Below are 19,661 nucleotides of genomic sequence, written 5' to 3' on the forward strand. Positions count from 1 at the left end.
GGGGTGGTGGATGGGGCGTGTATGGGGGTGTATTGGGGGTTTAGGCAAGGGTAATAAAAAATTAAAGCGAAAAAAAGGCAAAAGAAAAACCACGAATTTGGTTGCAGAGCCCGGACTGAGGTCCGGGGGTGGGAGCTCGGCGACCTCCGATGTCGGGGGGATAAGCCCCTGTGCGTGGTGCTGGCGGTGGGGGATTAGGGGGGCTGGGGGTGACCGCGAGGGGGGACACGAAGGGACGCGGGGGGGACACGAAGGGACACCGGGGGTCACCTGCCAGGGGACCCATGCAGCCGTGTGCCTCCTTCCCCCCGGTGCTGGGGGCTGTCGGTGTTGGTGTCCCTGAAGGCAGAGAGGTGGCACAGCCCCGACTCATCCCCCTGCGATGCAGGCGCCTTCCTGTAGCTTGCTGTTGGGGAAGCAGAGCGTTTCCCGTAGCAGAAGGGTTAAGGGTATGCCCGTGCCTATTTAAAATCCCATCTTAATGAGCTCTTCTAATGGTTTGGAGGTCGGGACTTGAAGCTTGTCTCCCAACAGCCCCAATAAATGAGCTCCAGGAGCCGGGTCTCAGTGTCCATCGGTGTCCAGGAGCTGCAGTGTGACCTCTAAAAGCTGCTGAGTGCTGAACAGCCTTAAAATGGTGCTGTGAAGCTGTGCCCTCAGCTGCTGTGCCTCACCTGCCGCCTCTGACACCCTCCTGCTCCCCGTAAGGGGCTCCCAGCAGACTGTCGGGGGGAAGCCCCAAAAGCAGTACCCTGGTAGTAGCAGTTTGCTTTGGCAGCCCCTCACACCTCCACCTGGCTCTGCTCGACCACGCAGGTTGGTCACAGCCTTGCTGGCAGGGAGCTGAACGTTACTGCCTGCAAATCTCTTATCTTGTGGCTCCTAATGCCAGCACCAAGGGCACAAATAGCTGTCTTATCTCGTCTTCTGAGGCATGAGACAGTAATGTACACAGCATGGAAACGTTCTCATCACGGCTCCCGGTTACTCATCGTGGTACTGTTGCGTAGCTGCTCCTGTTGACGGTGTGTCCTGGAAATGCAGTATTCCTGACACTAATTCTTAAGTCAAAGTGTACAGTTAAGCCTTACCACCGAAGCCTTAAGCTGCTTGTGTCTGGGAAAACACCTGAGACCTGTCTGGAGGAATAGGCTGCAGTTGTGCTGAGTCCTGCCTGGTAAAATAATTTTCCACTATCCTAATGAGACTCGTGGAGATGTGAGCTCTCACTCTGGAGAGCTCCTGCCATGGCAGGGTTTGCCCAGCCAGCTCTCCAGCCGGGTGCTAGCCAAGGCTTGGTGTTTGGGGCTTCTGTTGTGGCTTCCTGTGGCTTGCAGCAGCGGCGAGGAAGGTCTGATGTTAGTGCTCGCTGCTGCAGTGTGCTTGTGCAGAGCAAAGAGCACGTTTCATTTGATATACAGCTTAATAACTACAGCTCCGTGCAGGTCTGCACTAATGAGACCACGTGGCACTTGCTGGCTCCAGATGGTTTTCCTCAACGTTTCCAGTGCTACCTGGAAGAATGGCTGTGCTTCTGTGCAGTTGGCTGTTTTATGGCTTTGGGCAACTGCAACTCTGGCTGTGCCAGCTGAGGTTTGAGCGGGATGTGTGTATTTGGAGATCCTGATGTCCAAAATCATCATCTTTCTTGCAGAAGTTCAACTTTTCACATGCGAGGCCTTGCAATACACTTCAAGCAGGCTTCGTGCCCTTGATTAGCTGCAGATGTTGGTGCTGCAGCTCCGTGTTGGGAGCAGGCATTCTCCAAGGTCGCCACTGGAACTGGGTCGCTTCGTTAATGGTGCTGGGGGGTGGCTGGAGGCAGGTGGCACTTCTTGCCTGCTCCCTCCTTTGTCAGACAGCTCACGTTCAAGGTCATGAGGATCTCTGCAAGTCTCAACAAAGCTGAGGGCAGAGTCAGAACCTGGCGGCTCCCCCAGCACCTGTGAAGGCAGTCCTACAATAAAACACTGGCTTTTGACTGTTTTTATGCCGAACTTACCGGATCTGTAGTGTTTGCTGCTTGATCTGCGTGTTTCAAAGCTAGCATGACACATAAGCAGAGCCTGTTCAGATGCCACCCACACTTCCATTATGCCTGTTCCCAATGACCTAACTGCTTGCTGGGTTTCATTACTGTATTTCTTCTTCTATATACAGAACTAAATGAGATTTCGGTACCTGCAGGTGTCAGCTGCAGTAACTGCATGTACCCACCTGATTTCGTACCTCTACAGAGACCTCAGCATCAGTCTGGGCCCTTCTCCCCTCATGTGTTTGGGATTTGAGTAACTTCCTCTGCACACATTACTCCTTCCAAGGCTTTGCTTCTGCGCAGCTGTCCTGTAAGAGCCACGCAGTAACAGTGAAAGGAGAAGTGTGAGCACAGCGGCTTCCATCAGGGCTTCACACAGCTGCCCATGGCCAGGTCCAAGTTGTTGGAGGCAAAAAAAAAAAAAGAGAGAGGGAAACTGGGAAAACAAGCTCAGGGTGGCTTGCTTCAGCAACAACAAACACTGCGCAGTGCTTCGAGGCTCTTGTTTTGGAGGAAGTGGGCAAGATCTCTGCCCCGCTTCTTCCTCTTTCCATTGCAAAGCTTCTGTCAGTGTTAGCTGCGGGTAAAGTGGGTGGTCTGATCAGAGAGAATGGAGAGGTAGTGTGACCTGTGCTGAAGCAGGGCATGGCTAGACTTCTGGCAGCTGAGCTTGAGTGAAGACTTCAGTGTATATGAGAAGGGCCTTCCAGTTCCTGAACAACCAGCCTTGATCTCAGTGGCGACCTTTAGGACATCGTCTGGCAATGCCAGGCACAAACAAAACAGATTTATTCTTGCAAGCACTATCAAAGGTTTTCACGTGATGCTATCAGGATACTAATTGTAATGATCGAAGCAGTGCTGCTGCGTGGAGTCCTAGCACCACCTGCGATGGCACAGCTCCCCTCGGGACTACCCAGCGTAGTTAAGGTGGAAGGCTGGATGTCTACGCTAAAAGCTGGGGGGACCAAGTTATCATAACCCGCTTTATTTGAAGGCCTTTGCTGCTGTATGAGTTGCTGGAGTGCAATGCCTGAAAAGAGAAATGAGCTGTTGGTGAGTGGGATCCTTTCTATCGGTGCATTTATCATGGCAGGGGCCCTTCTGAGAGCAGTTGGGGTTGCACGTGTGTAAGATGTCAGGGCTGTCAGGCAGTTTGACTGCACGGACTGTCTGTCAGAAGCCAGGCTACCAAATGCCAGCGTGAGCCCGGAGGCTGGAGCTGTGACGCAGGTGCAGGAGGGATGTGGTGTAATCAGGAAAATTGGTCTTGACCTCAGATGTCTTCCAGTAAGTGGAAACAGTCCTGTGTTGAGTAATACTTAAATTAACTGGAGTCGTCTCTGTGTTTTTGACTTTAAAGCTCTGTGCTGGACCTGTGCAACATACAGCTAATTCTGTTTGATTTTCTCCTTCTCCCAAACTGTTCCCCTCTGCTCTTCCAGTCCTATCTATCCAACAGGCTCCTTGGACCCGGTTTCGTTGGAACCAGAACCAGTTCCTCCAGGGAGCACCAGCGAGGACTGCTCTAGCTGTTCATCACTTAAGGTTGCCCCGTGCTCCTCCTGGTTTGTCTGACTCTTCCCTCCGTCCCTTGTGTCTTGTGAGAGCTGTGGGTTCCATGTCAAAATCAACCCCTTCTTGTAACCTGAGTGGTTTGATGGAAAGCTGTTTGTTCCTGAACACAACCTGAACCCTGATCTAATTCTTCAAGTAGCTCTTTCTGAAAGAGGGGCGGAACTTGACAATTACCTGTGAAGAGGTAGTTAAGTACTGGATGGGGTAGGAAGCGGTTGGCAAACAGGAAGAGTGGGATAAGAAGCTTGTGGCTACAGCAGGTATGCTTCAGGAAGGGTGACCTCCAGTAAAATGGGGTTTAGTCATATTGCAGTTGGTTTAATCCAGCCAAACTAGTACTAATATGAAGCACGTTGCTAATATTCAACATAAAATCTGCTGTGACTCAAATCCTCCGTCAGCAGAGGAAAGCTATTGAATCACAGGGGACTTCTCGGTAAAAGCAACATGAAGAGTAACTTAAATACTTGTCTAAGACAATTGTGTGATGAAAAATCATTGGGGGAAAACTGAGCAGTGGATAGTGATGCACACTGTTTGCCTGCAGTCAGCTTCAAAAATCAGAGCTATAGGTCTAAAGCTTCTCACTTTGCCTTAGAAAATCTTGCATTAGAGAAGTTCACTTAATGGAAGCTTTCCTGAAGGGGTTCATATATCTTTGAATACTCATTTTAATTCTTAGCTGTGGTCATAATATTCTGCAGTTATCTTAACAAATGCTGCTGCTTTTGCAGTGTTCTCCTGTAGAACACTGGGCTGAGAAGAGGATGGTCTTGTGCATAAAGCAGCACTGGCTTCAAGTGAGTATGAGTGCCCACCGAAATGAACTTTGCCCATGAGGCTTGCTTTATCCTTCAGTGATCTTTGTCCTGGGGGGTCTGAGTGGTGCTGCCCTGGTGGGGGACCCTGCCTGCGAGGGAACCCAGCTCAAAGTGGGAGCCTGACCCCTGTGCTCACCTGCGTGAGGAGGTAGGTTGCTGTAACTTCCCATCCAAGCTGTCCACCTGGCAAAGGGCATCCTCCTTTTGAGGGGGACTTACTCTGGAACTGGCTTTTGATTAGTAAAGAGCTACTCGAAGAAATCCTTTAAGAAAAGATATGCAGAGCTGAGTCACAGAGATGCAAGTCTCTACATCTGACAGAAATAGATAACAAAGATAATCCTCTGAGTGGAGGGCATCTTGGCAAACCGTGTCTATTTTAATGCTGTTGTTGTTCTCTACCAGCTATATCGACCCATCTGTGGAGAGCCAAAGTGTGGTGAGTGGCTGCTGCAGCAAAGGGTGTAAATTAAGGGTCCAAAAATGCCATGTGATTCTCCAGTCATAGCTGCAACTTCAGTGGAAGTTTGTTCCTATAGTAACTGCCAGATAAATTATATAAGGTAGCAAACACACTCGGGAGCTTGTGCCAGCCTCTTCAGAAAATGCCTCTGGTATAAAGGTAACTCATCTTCCGAAATACAAGTAGGCTATCAAAACAAGCTAGAGAAGCAAGAATAGCTGCATGTAGTCCTCCTCAGGTCGGTGCAGAATAGTGATTACTTTGTGTGTCCCAGGAAATCTAGGGCAGAAAACCTTGAGCTTTTGAGAGAGACTGTCTTGGATCAGAGCTTCCTTTGACTGTGAAGCTGGATTTGCCTGTGCTGTTTGGCCTTTCAGTGCCCTGGTAAACTGCTTACCTCTGCTATTGTCAAACTGTACATTTCCATGCTGGCCAGATTATGCCCTTTTGTTATCAAGTCTTTTTTGGTGACCGTTTTTTTTTTGGTGATGGATAGTGGAGTTCATTTCTAGAACAGGTTCTCATTGTAGCAAAAAGTGGCCCAGAAGATGACTGCTAGGTCAGGAGCTACAGTAAGGGCTTTGACTCCAGATCTCCAAATGCAAATCTTCAACTTAAGGTTAGAAGATGGGATCCATGTAATGTAATAAATTAGTTAATGTAACAAATTAATAATTAATGTTAAAAAAAGAATTACAGCTGCATGAGTAGACTTGATGGTAGAAAGATTTGAAGCTGAATTTTGATGGTGCAAAGTATGAATTTCTGTCCTGCTGCTCTGTTTATACATGCACTTGGGCATGGGGCTGGCATTTACTACCTTTTTTTTTTTTATCATTTCATGGTGATTCAAGCCTCCTTGAAATAAAGCTGTTGCTTTTACACTAGCAACTCCTAGGCTGACCTGTGTGTGGCTTTGGCCAGACCCCAGTGACCAGCCATTTATTATCAAGTCTAGGGAACACTGGTGTTCTTTGATGTTGACCTCCACAGAAAGCATAGGGTGCCATGGGACTTCACTGATTTTATATATCCTTAGGTGGTGTTGCCATCAGTGTTGGTAATGTTAACCAGTTGTCTAGCATAGATTCTTAGTATAGCATCTGCTTGAAATTGTTGCTTTCATGGTTTATCTACCGAAGCAATAAACATCCCTTCCTTAAAACAGCAGGAAGGACCCACCCTGCTGTTCACAGCATCCATTTCAATTTCCTCTGCTTTGCTCTGCGCCTGTATCGTCACAGCACCTCTTCAGAGAGCAAGATGGTAACAACGATAAGACTTGGGTTGAAATCTTCTGCTGCAGGCTTACCACTACTCATTGTTAGATCTGGTGTTCTGGGAACAACAGGTCAAATTCTGCGATGTGACTGCCTTCAAAGCCACCAGGCACTTGGGCAGTAGGCATTTTGGGTAAACTGCAGAGGCTTCATAACCTGCTCTGCAGAAAACGGAGCCAGCAGCAGTCTGCTTGATCTGAGTTGGCCAGTAAGGTGCCTGCTGTAAACATTGTGGTTTGGGGAAACAGTACATGGTTGCTGATAACATAGCTAAGAAGAATTTAAAGGCAAAGCTCCAAGCTGTTGTCTGGAGCAATAATCTCAACCACTGTGGATGCCTCTGGCTCTTCCATTTTCATGCAAAGAATGGTTAAGGCCTGTAGTTACTGCAGCAATCCTTTATTTGGAAAAACAAACACCAAAAAAAGGCCACTAACTTGCATGTATTAATAGCTACCTGGCATAATCAAGAGATCTTGAAGTTGAGTTTAACTGTCTCTTTCACTTGCCAGCAGAGTTTACCTTGTTTTCCCCAGATAATCTGAACACTTGATTGCAGAACAGACATCTACAGTCGAGAGGAGAGGAAGCTGTTTTGTAACACAGCTTTTGTCATAGCTTCTCTATGAATGGAATGAATTTCAGTAAGTCATTAAGCAATCCCTTTCCAGAATAAGGAAACCACAAGTCAAAGGAAGCTCTTGGATACTTGGCTGTTTCCTCATTTGGCTCTGCAAAAACTAGGGCTTTTCAACTTTGACTCGATGAGAAATTTCCAAGTGCTGGTGAAGGCTTGTAGGAGAGGATGTGGATGTCATCTCGCTGGGACTACCCCTCTCCAAGGAGCTTTTCCCACATCCCCTTTCCCTGTGTGTGCAGAGAGGGTGGTTGTACCATGCTGGAGCTCAACACATGTAGTAGTGTTAGCTGGGATCAATGGGCCTGGCAGGCACACTTCCCAGTTACAGCTGGGCTTTTGCTGGATCGCCTGCAAGTCAAATGATTGTTTGCACTAAGAATATTTCATTAGGCTTTGAATAGCTGTGTGCTCTCCTTCCTGCCTGTGAAAGCATCTATTTTTCCCCTGACCCCCTCCCTTCTCAAAAGAGCAGTGGCTTTGCAGCCAATTTCTGTTTTATTTTTAAATGCTTTCTGGAGGGTTATTAGTGAAGAAACTTGCACAAGTAGCTTGAGCCAAAATGTAATGTCTGAATAAAGGATGAGGAGTGAATCCCCTTGGGATCCCTCAATGGATCCCTCGATCACTCCAGGGTGTGAACTTTCAGCAAGTGGCTACAGTGTGATGTGTACTAGCCAGGCTGGACTTGGGCTTTAAAGGGAATTGAGAGCTTTTTCACCAAGGGCAGATGATTCAGACAGTCCTTTTAGGCATTAATGTTTCAGTTGTGGGTGCTAACTTAAGCTGGTATGGGCAGCTTGGTATGCAGTGTTTATTTTGACATGCTGGGATATAAAACAGGCCATGAAACCAGCTCATGGAGGCACTGACTGGGCAGCAGGGTTTCTCACATATAGCTCTCTAGTCTGTTCTGGATACAGGTGCATCTCTCTTTAGAAATGCCCTGTCAGGCATTCAGTACAGCTTTCTTAAATGACAGCTGACTGGGATCTCTCTGCAACCATTCCCAGGCTAGGAATATACCCAAAGGTGGTCTTGTCTAGCCTTAACATTGTGCTAGAACTGAGTGCACAGCCAAGCGCTTGAATCTGCTTTGATTAGTAGCTGATTCTTCTTCAAAACTGCTTTTTCCTCTTGTTCATCTGCAAATGGCATTCTCCAGGAAGCATTTTGCATATCTGAGGCACTGCGCAGGGGCACGAGATGATTAATCAGAACCAAGCAAGTGATGCCCAGCTCTGGTTAGTGCCAAGGAACTTGCTTTAATTTCCATGGATGTTAAAATTTGGTATAATACTGAAACGACCGAGTGCAGCATCAGGCTTGCATGTCTGATGCTGGTTGTCGTTGCAGCAAACTTTAGTTTTGCATATGGAAAGTGAGTTTTCATTTGGGCCTCAAGCTCTAAAGCCATCTGGTAGCTGTGTGGATGCCAGCCTAAAGGGAACTATTTTTATGATGTTAGTGAGTGTATTCATGCAAGGACCAATTTATTTCATGTTTCTTTCTACTGGTTTAATAAGCCAAATGCTTCTGTGAGCTGTGCCTTAAAAACCTTTAGTCTGTGAGGGCTCAATTTTTGTGATTCAATGAACCTGGAGGGCAGAATGCTCCCTGTGGTGTCCTGGGCCCTCCCGAGTGTCCGAAGGCCTCAGGGAGAGATGAGGCCTCTGGCGGCTCCAGCAGTGCTGGTGAATGCTGGTGGTGTTCTCTCAAGTGGCTTACTGATCTAAAAGGCGTTTTTCCTCTGAGAAATTATGCCTTTGGCTTTTACAGAAGTGCTGTGCCTCTTCTGTCAGTGCCCAGTTGCTTTAACTGCCGTGCAGTTTTCAGCTCGGTTTAGTTTTCGGGAAGCTGAGTGCTGTAACATATGACTGAACTCGCTTCTGTAAATACCTTCACCTGGGGCTTTTTGCAAGTCAGTCACCTTGAAAATAGCATGTGAAACCGTGGGGAAATGACTGCACAAAAATCTCCCCTGCCAGATTTCTCTGGGTGCTTCCTCATGAGATTTCTAGAGTGAGCTCCTTCGCTGCGGCCTCAGAAGGGGGAAGTGGGAGCCTTGTTTACATCAGCACCAAAGCCGGCCTTCCCCTCGCCCTTGAGACTAAACACTTCATGAGAAACAAAGTGGTAAAAACATTGTTTTGGCTGTAAGGTCTGGGGCACTAGGTAGTGGAGCTGAAGGCCCAGTAAGGGTATGCATGTGGCTGGGTTGGTGCCCCTAATCTGGGCTGACCAGGGCCCCTGGGGCTTCTCCCACCGCTTCCTCGGCAGCCTGGCCAGCACCAGCCATCTCGTGTGGGGTACCCCTGCCTCCAGCAACAGCCCTGTAACCTTCCCCACTGCCTGGGGCACCAAGTGGTAGTTTCAACCAGCATGGAGCTATATGGGCTCTGATAGCTGGGCAAACTTCATTTGCCTCATTGCTGCTGCTCGCTCTGCTCATCACTGATTATTCAGGAGCTCCTCTCGCCTGTTGCGTGTGGTCTCGCTGTGTCAACCTTCTGCTGCTGACTCTTGTGCAGCTGCTTATCTTAAAGCAGCTTTTTACTCTGGAGGGGTGTAGCTATGTCTTGTTCCTCTTTGAGAGACCTCAGGCAGTGTTTCAGAGCTGTTCAAGTACCTGCTGCACACCCACATGTCCGTGAGCAGACTGCTCAACTTGTGGGGTCACCACCTTCCTCCTGGCTCAGGCCACAGGAACAGCCCCACATCGCCAAACTTCTGACCTCTCTTCTGCTCTGTTGATCTCAGGTCCTCCTCATGGCACTTCTTGGCACTGCAAGTACTGCTGGAACAGCCCTCACAGAGGAGAACCACCTTTCATTGTGTAATATCTGCATTTACCACCAAGTGCTAGCTGCTAGGAGGCTTTCAGAAATCCTCTGTTTAAATGTTCGCTAGCGTAGTGGAGCTGCTTCTATACTGGTGTCTCCTAGAGCTGGCACCTGCTGGCTGCAGAGATGGCCAGCTGTTATCCCAGGACTCGGCCCTTGCTGTTTCAGTTCCTGCATCACAGCAGGGGTGACACCAGTGCAGGATGGGTGTCACAGCACCACTGAGTCACACTCATCCTGTGTCACAGGGTAGGAGGTTGCAGGGGCTTGAACTAGCCCATGTGACAAGCTTGAGCTGATTACTATAACCCTGATGCAGTATCTAGCTGACTATTAATCCTTTTAGTCCTATAAAAGCTAAATATATCTAGAGTTTAAATCTAACCTTGAATCTCATGCTTAATCCTACCATCAGTCTCTCATATTATAGCTTTCAGGAGCAGTTAAGATGAGACAGGGTCTGTCTGAGAGAGAATGCTACCGAAAAAATCAAATGGAGGATCAGAGTTCCTGGCTTTACCTTGGTGGGCTACAAACAATACTGAGCAAACCACAGACCATTTATTTCCATGTGTTTCTAATAGGTTGGACCTCTCCCATTTAATCACTGTTAGACTTAGGTAGATATAACAAAAAATGAGGTGCAGTCAGGAGGATGTTTCTATAATGTGCTCACCAAGAGCTGTTCCTAGGCAGGGAAATAACTTTGATCAGCATCATTAAACCAGTGTCTTTCCAAAGGATCACTTCTAGAGAAAAAGCAGAAATAAATGTTGGGCCAGGCCAGAAAACTAAAGAAAGCTTTTTCAAAAACACAAAATTGGATAGCTGCAAGAAATTCTTCTGGGGATATGTTAGAGGTTGCATGCCTCTGCCCTGGAAGGGACCATGAGCCAGTGATTGCCTTATTAGCATTAAATCCCTCAGGATGCTCTGGACTTCCCCAGTAAATTGGAGTTAAACTTAACTTTGCTGGATATGCTAGATGGCTGTTAAATTCAGTGCTGCTTTTCTCGGGCTTTGAAATTACACTTTCCCCCTCTTTCTCCTCCCACTTCAGTATCATTTGCTTTGAGGATTGCTATTTTAACTATGGCAAGGAAAGGCAGAATAACTCATCTGCAGAAATGCCTGTAGTCCCTCTAAAAGTACTTGTTGGATTTGCTGTGCTGTCAAACAGCTGTGCTAATCAGGTACATCAGAAAGAAAACTTGATTCGGAGCAGTACCTCTTATCCTGTAGCAGTAAAAGTGCACCTCATGCTCCTGAGCAGGTGGAGGGAAATGGGGACCTCTTCATGTATCACCTGGTTAAAGCTGTGCAGCTCCAGGCTCGTGGTTCTTATTCAGGATGTGGCTTTGCTGTAGGCACCATTAGCCACAACAATACCCAGCTACGACTTAACCATGCAGATAGCAGCTCCAGCCAGGTTATCTTGTATTTAAACCTGCTTGTCTCGCACTGCAGAGGACTGCTTCCAAAGCTGGTCTTCAGTGGAGCCGAGGGTTTCGGGGCTGGGGTCTGTGCTGGCCCCGGCTGGGGAGGGGGCTGTGAGCAGTGGGAGTGTCTGTGCTGGGCTGCGGAGCCCCTCGTCCACCCCGTGATGTGCTTCAGCCTTCCTCCAGAGAACTGTTTGCAGTGAGTTAAACAGCTCATTAATCTTACCCTCGTGGTTCTATTTCCTGGCATGATCTCCCTTCCACACCTCAGAACTCTCCTGCCTGTCTGAAAGCTGCATGCAAAGTGAACCTGATCAGAGCTGTAGAAACTGGGGGGTGAACTGTTCATCGGTCCTGGGCCAGGATCTGGCCTGGGGGTCAGAGCACTGGGCTTCGTGCTGCTCTACTTACTCATCTGCATCTTCCTGCACAAGGCCAACAGAAGACTTGGTGCAAATAATAAGTTTGCTGCTGCTTTTCCTAGAGCAGTAGTGGATGTTTTGGAGCTGGTTCTCAGATGACCTTATCGCAGTGGAAAGGTTCTCTGTTGTTAAAGCAGGAGCAGACCTATTTTGCTGTAACTGTTTAAGCAAGGAGAAATTGAGGTTTGTGGTCTTCAGTGGTTTGAATACTTATTTTATTCCCTCTTCCCCTTGGAATTATTTGGGTAGAGCGCTCAATGGAAGAGGGAGGTAATAAAATACTGGTTCTAACTATTAATCATTGGGAGATGATCTTAAAACATTCTGCTACTGTCTAATTCAAACTTCTGACCTGGACTCCTCAGTCCCAGTTCACTTGGTGCAGTTTCTCAGTTGCTCAAGGTAACCATGGATTGACTGGTTGGTATCAAACACTTTCATCTCTTTGCAGGGCCACGATGGGCGTCCTGGAATATTGGTGTATTCATCTGTATTCGTTGTGCTGGGATCCACAGGAACCTAGGAGTTCATATATCCAGGGTAAAATCTGTCAATCTTGACCAGTGGACACAAGAACAGATACAGGTAACGCAAGTGAAACGAATGGAGTGTTGTAGTAGTGGGACGTTGTAAGCTGGGAGGTAATAAAGTCTCAGAGACCAAAGAGGTGGGAAGTGAAGCAAAAAGATAATCAGGATGAGTTAGATTGAGAGGGAAAATGTCATAATTACAGCCTCAGCAAACAGAGCAAGGACAGGTGTTTCACAGATTTCTGTAAAACTGCTGAGGACTGCTATTGTCTGGAGCTGCTGCTCACCTCCTTTCCTTAAGGTTTCTGGAAGACAGATACTGGACTCCCAGTGTGATGTTAGGCTGCTAATATGATATTTATTATGCCTTAAAATACTGTAATGCAGTGCTCAGGGCTGGCTAATTCTACAGGGGTCATACAGCAGCTGCATCAGGGATTCCCACTTGGTAGGCTTGCACCAAAAGCCTGAAGAATAGCTTTCATGTGCAGAACAGACTTCAGAAGACTACATGCACCTAGTTAACATGGATAGATTCTTGCTTGGTAGCCTGGCATGTTGGTGTACGAGCTTTAATGTCTGTGAAACTGTTTAACATTTTTTTGAATTGCAGTGCATGCAAGAGATGGGGAATGGCAAAGCAAATCGTCTTTACGAAGCCTTTCTGCCAGAAAACTTCAGGCGACCTCAAACAGATCAGTATCCTTTCTTCCTCTGCTGCTGGGGAAACATGAGTTTTCACCGTGTTGCTTAGTAGCTGCCCTTGTTGCATAGGAGGCTTAACTTTGTGTGCCTGGGCATCAGCTGTGAGAACAAGTTCCTAGCTAGGCACCCTCTGACATTGCTTTAGCCACAGGCAGCTTGCTTCTGAAACAAAGTGGAAGAGAGCTAGAAGGATTGTTGCCATGCTGTGAAGGTGGAGAACTGGAAATATGGGTGTTACAACCTAAGCTATTGTGTGAGATGCACTTCAGGGTCTGTGGCAAATAGGAGGGTTGAGCATTTAAGATCCTTAGTGGAGACAGCTGAAAAGATTCAACACTTCTGAAAACAAAGCTGTAATTTTCTATTACATCAAGGTTTCTAGATAGGTAGTGCAAGGGGTTTTACAGATGTGAACCTAAAAAGCAGGAGCACCTCCCTTCTCAGTTTTAGTCTTAAGCTGGTGGTTGAGGTGTTCTTGTATGCATCAGATCCATTTGTCTGACTACTGCCTTGTGCTGATGACATGTATGCTCTTAAGTGATGTTCAAAGTAAATACACATCAAAGAAAAAAGCACAGTAGGAATTAAGCCCTGATTTAGTGTACCTTTTATAGCACTGTCATGCTTTGAATAGTCCAAAGGAGCAAAAATTGAGTAGCTAAACTAGTTGGATCCAAGACTAAATTGTTTTAAAGATATTGCTGAAAATGCTCTTTAGACAGTCATTAATTTAGTTACAGCTTGTACCTTGTATCCATGTGTTAAACAATGTTACGCAAAGCTTCCATTCTTGAATCGTTTGTCTCTAACAAGCTTCTTGCAGAGCTGTGGAGGGCTTCATTCGTGATAAGTATGAAAAGAAGAAATACATGGACCGAAGTATTGACATCAACGCATTTAGGGTTAGTTCCTAATCACTTCTATGAAGGCTTGAGTACTTGTTAAGTGTAGGTCTGTCTCATGAGTAAGCAGTGAGTGTATGAAAACAGACAGGTTTAAATTTCCTGTATTAGTGACTAATTTCTACAAGGCTAATCAGATTGAGTTGTTCTGTAGAGAATAATTTAAGTTGGAAGGGACCTCTGAAGGTCGGAGCACGACTAATTTCAAATGTAGGTCTTCAGCTGTATATCTGTGCTGTTGGATGGGTAGCTTGCTAGGAGTTTGAGATGAGCAAAGATTGAGGCTTTTTAGGTTAGTAACAGCACATAAAGCTCTATCGTTCTTACTGCATGATGTGAGCTTTGACCTCATGTCAGTGTTTTTCTTTACAGAAAGAGAAGGATGACAAATGGAAAAAGAGTAATGAGCCAGTATCAGAAAGAAAACTGGAACCTATCATCTTTGAGAAGGTGAAAATGGTAAGACCAGAAGGCATGGCCATTGATCAATTGTAAAGACTTCTCTTGAGAAGGACGGAGGTATTCCAGCTTCACATGGAAGCATTTTTTCAGGCCTCAGTCATAGCAGTGGATGTGTTGAGTCACACTAATGGTAGTAGCTTGTTTTCCACTGCTCAGACAGATACTGAGCAGATGTGTTCTGCCTTGCAGTGCAGAGCAGATTGGAATCCAGCTACTCCCTGCTTAGCTTTCTAACTTGGGCTGTTATTTTTCCTAGTTTAGAGCATGCTTAAGTTTGACAATGAGTACCAATATAACGGGACAGTAAAACAACTTTGAGGCACTTGCTCTGAATTTCTGTTCACTTTCAAAGCACTTATGTCCACTGGAAAAATGATTTTAAGGGGTTTAATCTCTCATTAAAGCCTCTGATATATCAGAGTAAAAAACAAGACTTGAACAAGACTTGTGGTGTTCTTTCCATAGCCTCAAAAGAAAGAAGAAACACAGCAGTCTAGGAAGAGTTCTCCTAAGTCTACTGAACCAGTAATGGACTTGCTAGGACTTGGTAAGAGCCTCTCCAGCCTTATTGCAGTTGTTAAATTGCCCCTATGTGCCATCTCTTGTGAATTTAGTGAACTTTGAGTACTTCATTTCCCTCCCAGTTCACTGCAGCAGAAACATTTCTTCCTTTTTGCTGGCGCAGTGGCTATAGCATTACAGGAGCACTTAATGGTCTCCAAACACCATGTGGCTCCTGGCTACTCTGAGGTTAACAGGACAGACATGGCACAGTGTGCTTCCTTGGTCCTAAGCCAGTTCCTTCCCTTCACCAGAAGGGAGAGTGAAGAGCTGGCAGTGCGCTGGTTGAAGTAGGTTACAGGTCAGGTCACTGGGTTGAGTGGCATATGTGCAAACTGCTTAATTGGCAAGGAGGCTGCCCCTCAGCCTGAGGCCATCTGCGTGTCCGTCCATCACAGCTTTCTCTCTCCCAGATGCTCCTGTGACAAGTACCCTTACAAATGGCAGGCCTAGCAGCTTAGAAAAGGATCTCGATCTCTTTGCATCAGTGGCATCGAACTCTGACTCCAGGAAGGTAAGCAGGGAACATCAGTGTTTGCCAAAGAGATGCTTGAATGAGGAGACAGTGATCTCCACCTTCCCTCAGTGCTAAATACAGCTGATGCACTTGTGCTGTCTCCTCCTCAGGTCACTGGTTCTATGCCAACCTCTGGAAGTGCCGGTTCTGTTCCTGAAAACCTGAATCTCTTCCCCGAGCCAGGAGGCAAAGGGGAAGAAGTGGGGAAGAAGCAGCTCTCTAAAGACTCTATCCTCTCCTTGTACGGCTCTCAAACACCTCAGCTGCCTGCGCAAGGTAACAGATCTCAGAATAGCGCAGTACACTAATTCAGAGTGGGTGGGGGTGTCCCGATAGCTGACAAGCAGGGATGTGGGAGTGTAGGTGGTCCTTGAGAACTGGTGAGGAGCATAACAAGCTGCGTAGCCTGGATGTCATGGCCAAGTGAGCGTTGCGGCAGTCTTTGATTTGAAGGTCGGCATTTCAGCCCCAACAGTGAGCGTAACACTTCTTCCCTTTGTTCCTCTCTTTCAGGAGCAATGTTCATGGCCCCGGCTCAGATGGCGTATCCCCCAGCAGCTTACACAAGCTTTCCAGGAGTGGCCCCCTCCAGCAGCATGATGGGAGGCATGATGGCACCGTCGGTGGGAATGATGGCCCAGCCTGGGGCTGCAGGGATGGTGACCCCCATGGCCATCCCAGCTGGGTACGTGGGCAACGTGCAGGCGGCTGTCATCGGTGTCCCCAACGGGATGATGGCTGCGCAGCAGGCTGGCTACGTAACTGGCATGGCAGCAGTTCCCCAGCCTGTCTATGGTGTGCAGCCAGCACAGCAGCTTCAGTGGAACATCACTCAGGTGAGGTGTGATCTGCTGCTGACCCAAGGGTGGATGGAGGGCAGCAGAGGCACAGGCAGTAATCTCCCTGTCCCTTGTGGTCTTGGAGCTTGTCTCCTGGGGCTGGGTGAGGCACACTGATCCTGCAGGCAGGAAACTAAGCAGTAACTTGTTCATGGTCTCAAGGTTCATGGTGGAGACCAAAAATCAGTGTAACATCAGCTGAAATGAGGAATTCCTCAGCTTGATATATGGGCATGCACCTGAGAAGCTGGTAACTTCTAGGTAGTGATCCTCATTTATCTAGAGATAAATGGAAAACAAAACCTTGACTCTCACTTCATGTAAATACTTGAGGAGAGATGGAACTAAATGGCAAGCTTGTAAACAAAACTAGTGTATAGAAACTAGAGCTTCATGTGAGCTGAATGACAGAGGTGTTCATCCAGAGGTGTTCATCCAGTAGCATCAGGTTGCATCTGTGTTCTGTGCCTTGCCAGAGCTGAAGGAGCTGGGCTGGGGACCCACAGGCTGGTTTGAGGTATAGCAGGGGGTGCTATAAAACCCTGTTGTGAATCAGGAGTGCTATTAGCACTAGTACCAGGTGATTCATGCTCTTCTAAGAGGCTGCTTAGCACAGCAAAGAAAGGTCAGATGATAGCACCCACTGTGTCTCGGCAGTGGCTTGGATTCCATAATAAGATGAAAGGTGTGTGCACTTGAGAACGAGTGGAATCTGCTTTTGTAAATCTAACTTGGGGTCGACTGTAGAGGACTCTAGCCTTTAGGGTATCCTTAAATTAAGCTTTATTGCCTTCTTTAAGTCTCTGTTCACTGTAACTTTTTAAAAGGATTTGCTTAAGACTAATGTGTTGGGGAGCAAGAGTTTTTGGGTAGCTGACTGCTGTGGGCTGGCACGTTTTCCCTGGCATAGCCGTGACTTTCTTCTCTTCTCCCCTTTGCAGATGACCCAGCAGATGGCTGGGATGAACTTCTATGGAGCTAACGGTATGATGGGATATGGACAGTCAATGGGTGGAGGAGGTGCCCAGGGAAGCAACCAGTCCCTCAGCACTCAGATGTGGAAATGATCCCATGCGTTGTGACCATTTTTACCTTCTGTTCTGTTCTTCAAAACTGCTCCATGAGACATTCAGGGTTTTTATTTCTGGCTGGCTGCCCAGCCCGAACCTCTTTCCATAACTGAGACCCATCTCTGCCTTTTCACTGTCAGACACGGTGAAACCTCAGTGACCAGAACATGAGCTCCCCTGTATTTAGCACAGTCAATGCACACTTCTGGGGTGGACCCCCTCCTTGCACAGACCTCCACTAATGCTTCTGGGTAGCACTTAATGTCCTGGGGTCTTAGCAGAGGTGTGACTGAGGAACTTGGGAAATCTGTACTTAATAATACTGCCTGTAATTTCAGGCCTTTTAAGAACCACTTAAACTCTAGTATTAGTAGGGGTTTTGGTTAGCAGAGGGGTAGAAACCTTGTTTGGTGCTGAGGAACTGGATTTTAACCCAAGCCCGGGGCAAGCAAGCCTTGCTACCTCTTCCCTCGAGCAGCGTTCTCTGGAGCTGAGGCCTTGCTGTGCTTGGCTCGCCAACCCTCATTGGAACCAAAGTCATTTTGAAGACCCCTCTCCCTCCCCCCATGAGCAAGCAGGATTCTCGCACAGTGTGGGGGCAAGCTGTTTGGAATGTGAAACTTGCACTTCAGAGTGGCTTTTCTGTCTAATCTGTGGTATCGATGTATTTAACTTTTAACGAACTAACTGAGAGTTAACTTATCGAGGGCTGAGAGCCCACTGCAAGTTTTCTTACACTTTTAAAATGACAATGACATCCTAATTTATACTTTTTTCATATTTTTTTGTTCCTGTGTAACCCTGGTACCCCTTCCCAGCTAGCTTTAGACATTTTAATCTAGGCGTAAAAAGTGGGTGGGTCAGATTTCTTTCCTCATCTTCAGTAGAACACAACTGCTTAAACTCATCAGCGTGAGCAAGAAGTCAGACTTCTGCGGTCTGCTCTCTCCTGTGTATATGTAAATTCCCAAATAAAATATTGCAGTGAAACCTCAGCTGACTTATCTTGTTTTTAAAACAGCGTAACAGATTGTGTTGAATGCTGCTCTCCCTGGTGCGAGTTGTTCACTTCAGGTGTCGGGACTGGGAGCCCTTCATCCAAATGGGACTAGCTCCATCTGCTTTGTAGTGAGGCTGCGTCCCGAATGTCAGGCAGGAACAGTGTTTGCCCAAAAGCTGAGGGCTAGGCTGCCTGCGAAGAACCAGGCTCAGCAGGGGCGAAATCAGGTCAGTTGACAGTTTTATATACAACAGAAACCTGCAGCTCAGGGGTGCGTGTAGATGCAGCATTTCTGCAGCTGGAAGAATGGGAGAACTGCAGCTCCACACTGAAGGTCAATAAAACCTGACCAAGGTCTATTCAAAAGGTACATTTTAAGCTTTCAGAGAGAGGGCTGGGGGGGCTTTGAGTCACATAAAGAAGACAGGAAGGCCAGTTTTCCTAGGGCTGTGGGTGGCTGCGTGCAGCTGCTGGAGAGCTTGGTGAATTGTGTGAGCTTTGAGCTGATGTTACTCTGCTTGCATATTAATTATGGTGCATATTAATTATGGTTTTCTTTCCTCCAGTAAAAACTGTTCTTTTTTTTGGGCGGGGGGGGGGGGGGAAAGGCTGGTCCCTCAGAAAACAGGGTTTCTTCCTCCTCCCTAACATCTCTGTTTTAGACATCTCTGTTTTAGGGGAGAGGGTTGGCTTTAAGCTACACATGGTTTGTGGCTGGATGCTTTGTGAAGCTCAACTCAAGGCCAGAAGTTGTTTTCAAGCTGGCTTTAATCATCTTCACTTGCTGCCCCAGTACTGTACATGCAGGTACAAGCCAATGAAAATGTGAATACTTCAGTTTGTTCCTCCTTGGGAAAACTGGCTAAGAATATTTTACAAAATAGCGTGCACCCTCACAGCCATCAGTCCTGCTGCATATAAACCACAAAAATACAAGAGTTTTACATTAAGAAAGACCACGCACATATAAAACATTACATAACACAAGTATAAAATTGCCATTTGCTTTTTTTTAAATCTATAACCATTCTCAAGTATCCATCACAAGCCCATCCCCTTGTCTGGAATACGGAACTGGGGCTTAAAGAAGCCCCTCGTTCACCCCTCGGTGGCATTTATTTTAAGGTGGAGTTGTTAAACTTATGAATCTGTCATCAAAGCAAAGTTTACTACAAAATGAGTGGATTAGTGAAGGCAGCCAAATCTGTTCACTAATGCAATTACATCCTGACTTCCAAAAGTGAAAAGCTACCCAGGGTGAGTACTGTGAGTTCTGCACCTAACTCTCCTTTTCCTCTGAGGTCCCTGAGTACAGAGACCCACGGCTGGCGTCTGCTGCTCAGAGGGGGAGATGTCTGCTACCTTTGAGGTTGGAAGCTAAGCTCGTAGTAGCAATTAACTCGTGGCTAATGGTGTTCTGACAACTCTCCGGTCTAATCCATCTCTCTTGGTTTAGGTAATTCTTTCCAATGCAGTTTGTTGGGTACTGTAGGAGTGAAAATGTGAAGTAGCATAGCTTTGTGTAGGTGTATGGTTGGATCGCTTCGGTGTGATGCA

General features: G+C 47.0%; 1 protein-coding gene and 1 long non-coding RNA gene across 2 annotated transcripts in view; both read left to right on the plus strand.

Moving 5' to 3' along the window:
* The window catches only part of SMAP2 (small ArfGAP2), an 18,468-nt gene extending 369 nt beyond the window's left edge, over positions 1-18,099 (plus strand). The window contains exons 2-10 of the mRNA XM_035345359.1: positions 11,970-12,103; positions 12,662-12,747; positions 13,577-13,655; positions 14,028-14,114; positions 14,583-14,664; positions 15,092-15,192; positions 15,306-15,471; positions 15,709-16,031; positions 16,976-18,099. Of these exons, the coding sequence (XP_035201250.1) occupies positions 11,970-12,103; positions 12,662-12,747; positions 13,577-13,655; positions 14,028-14,114; positions 14,583-14,664; positions 15,092-15,192; positions 15,306-15,471; positions 15,709-16,031; positions 16,976-17,101 (1,184 nt within the window). The 3' untranslated portion in view covers positions 17,102-18,099. The remainder of the gene's footprint in view (positions 1-11,969; positions 12,104-12,661; positions 12,748-13,576; positions 13,656-14,027; positions 14,115-14,582; positions 14,665-15,091; positions 15,193-15,305; positions 15,472-15,708; positions 16,032-16,975) is intronic.
* LOC118177568 lies at positions 2,999-8,505 on the plus strand. Its single transcript, XR_004755863.1, has 3 exons — positions 2,999-3,583; positions 4,472-5,281; positions 6,066-8,505. It is a non-coding gene; the product is annotated as an uncharacterized LOC118177568 (long non-coding RNA).
* Positions 18,100-19,661: the final 1,562 nt, after the last annotated feature.

The sequence above is a fragment of the Oxyura jamaicensis genome, chromosome 23 (genome assembly GCF_011077185.1).
Source record: "Oxyura jamaicensis isolate SHBP4307 breed ruddy duck chromosome 23, BPBGC_Ojam_1.0, whole genome shotgun sequence".
Taxonomy (NCBI): Eukaryota; Metazoa; Chordata; class Aves; order Anseriformes; family Anatidae; genus Oxyura; species Oxyura jamaicensis.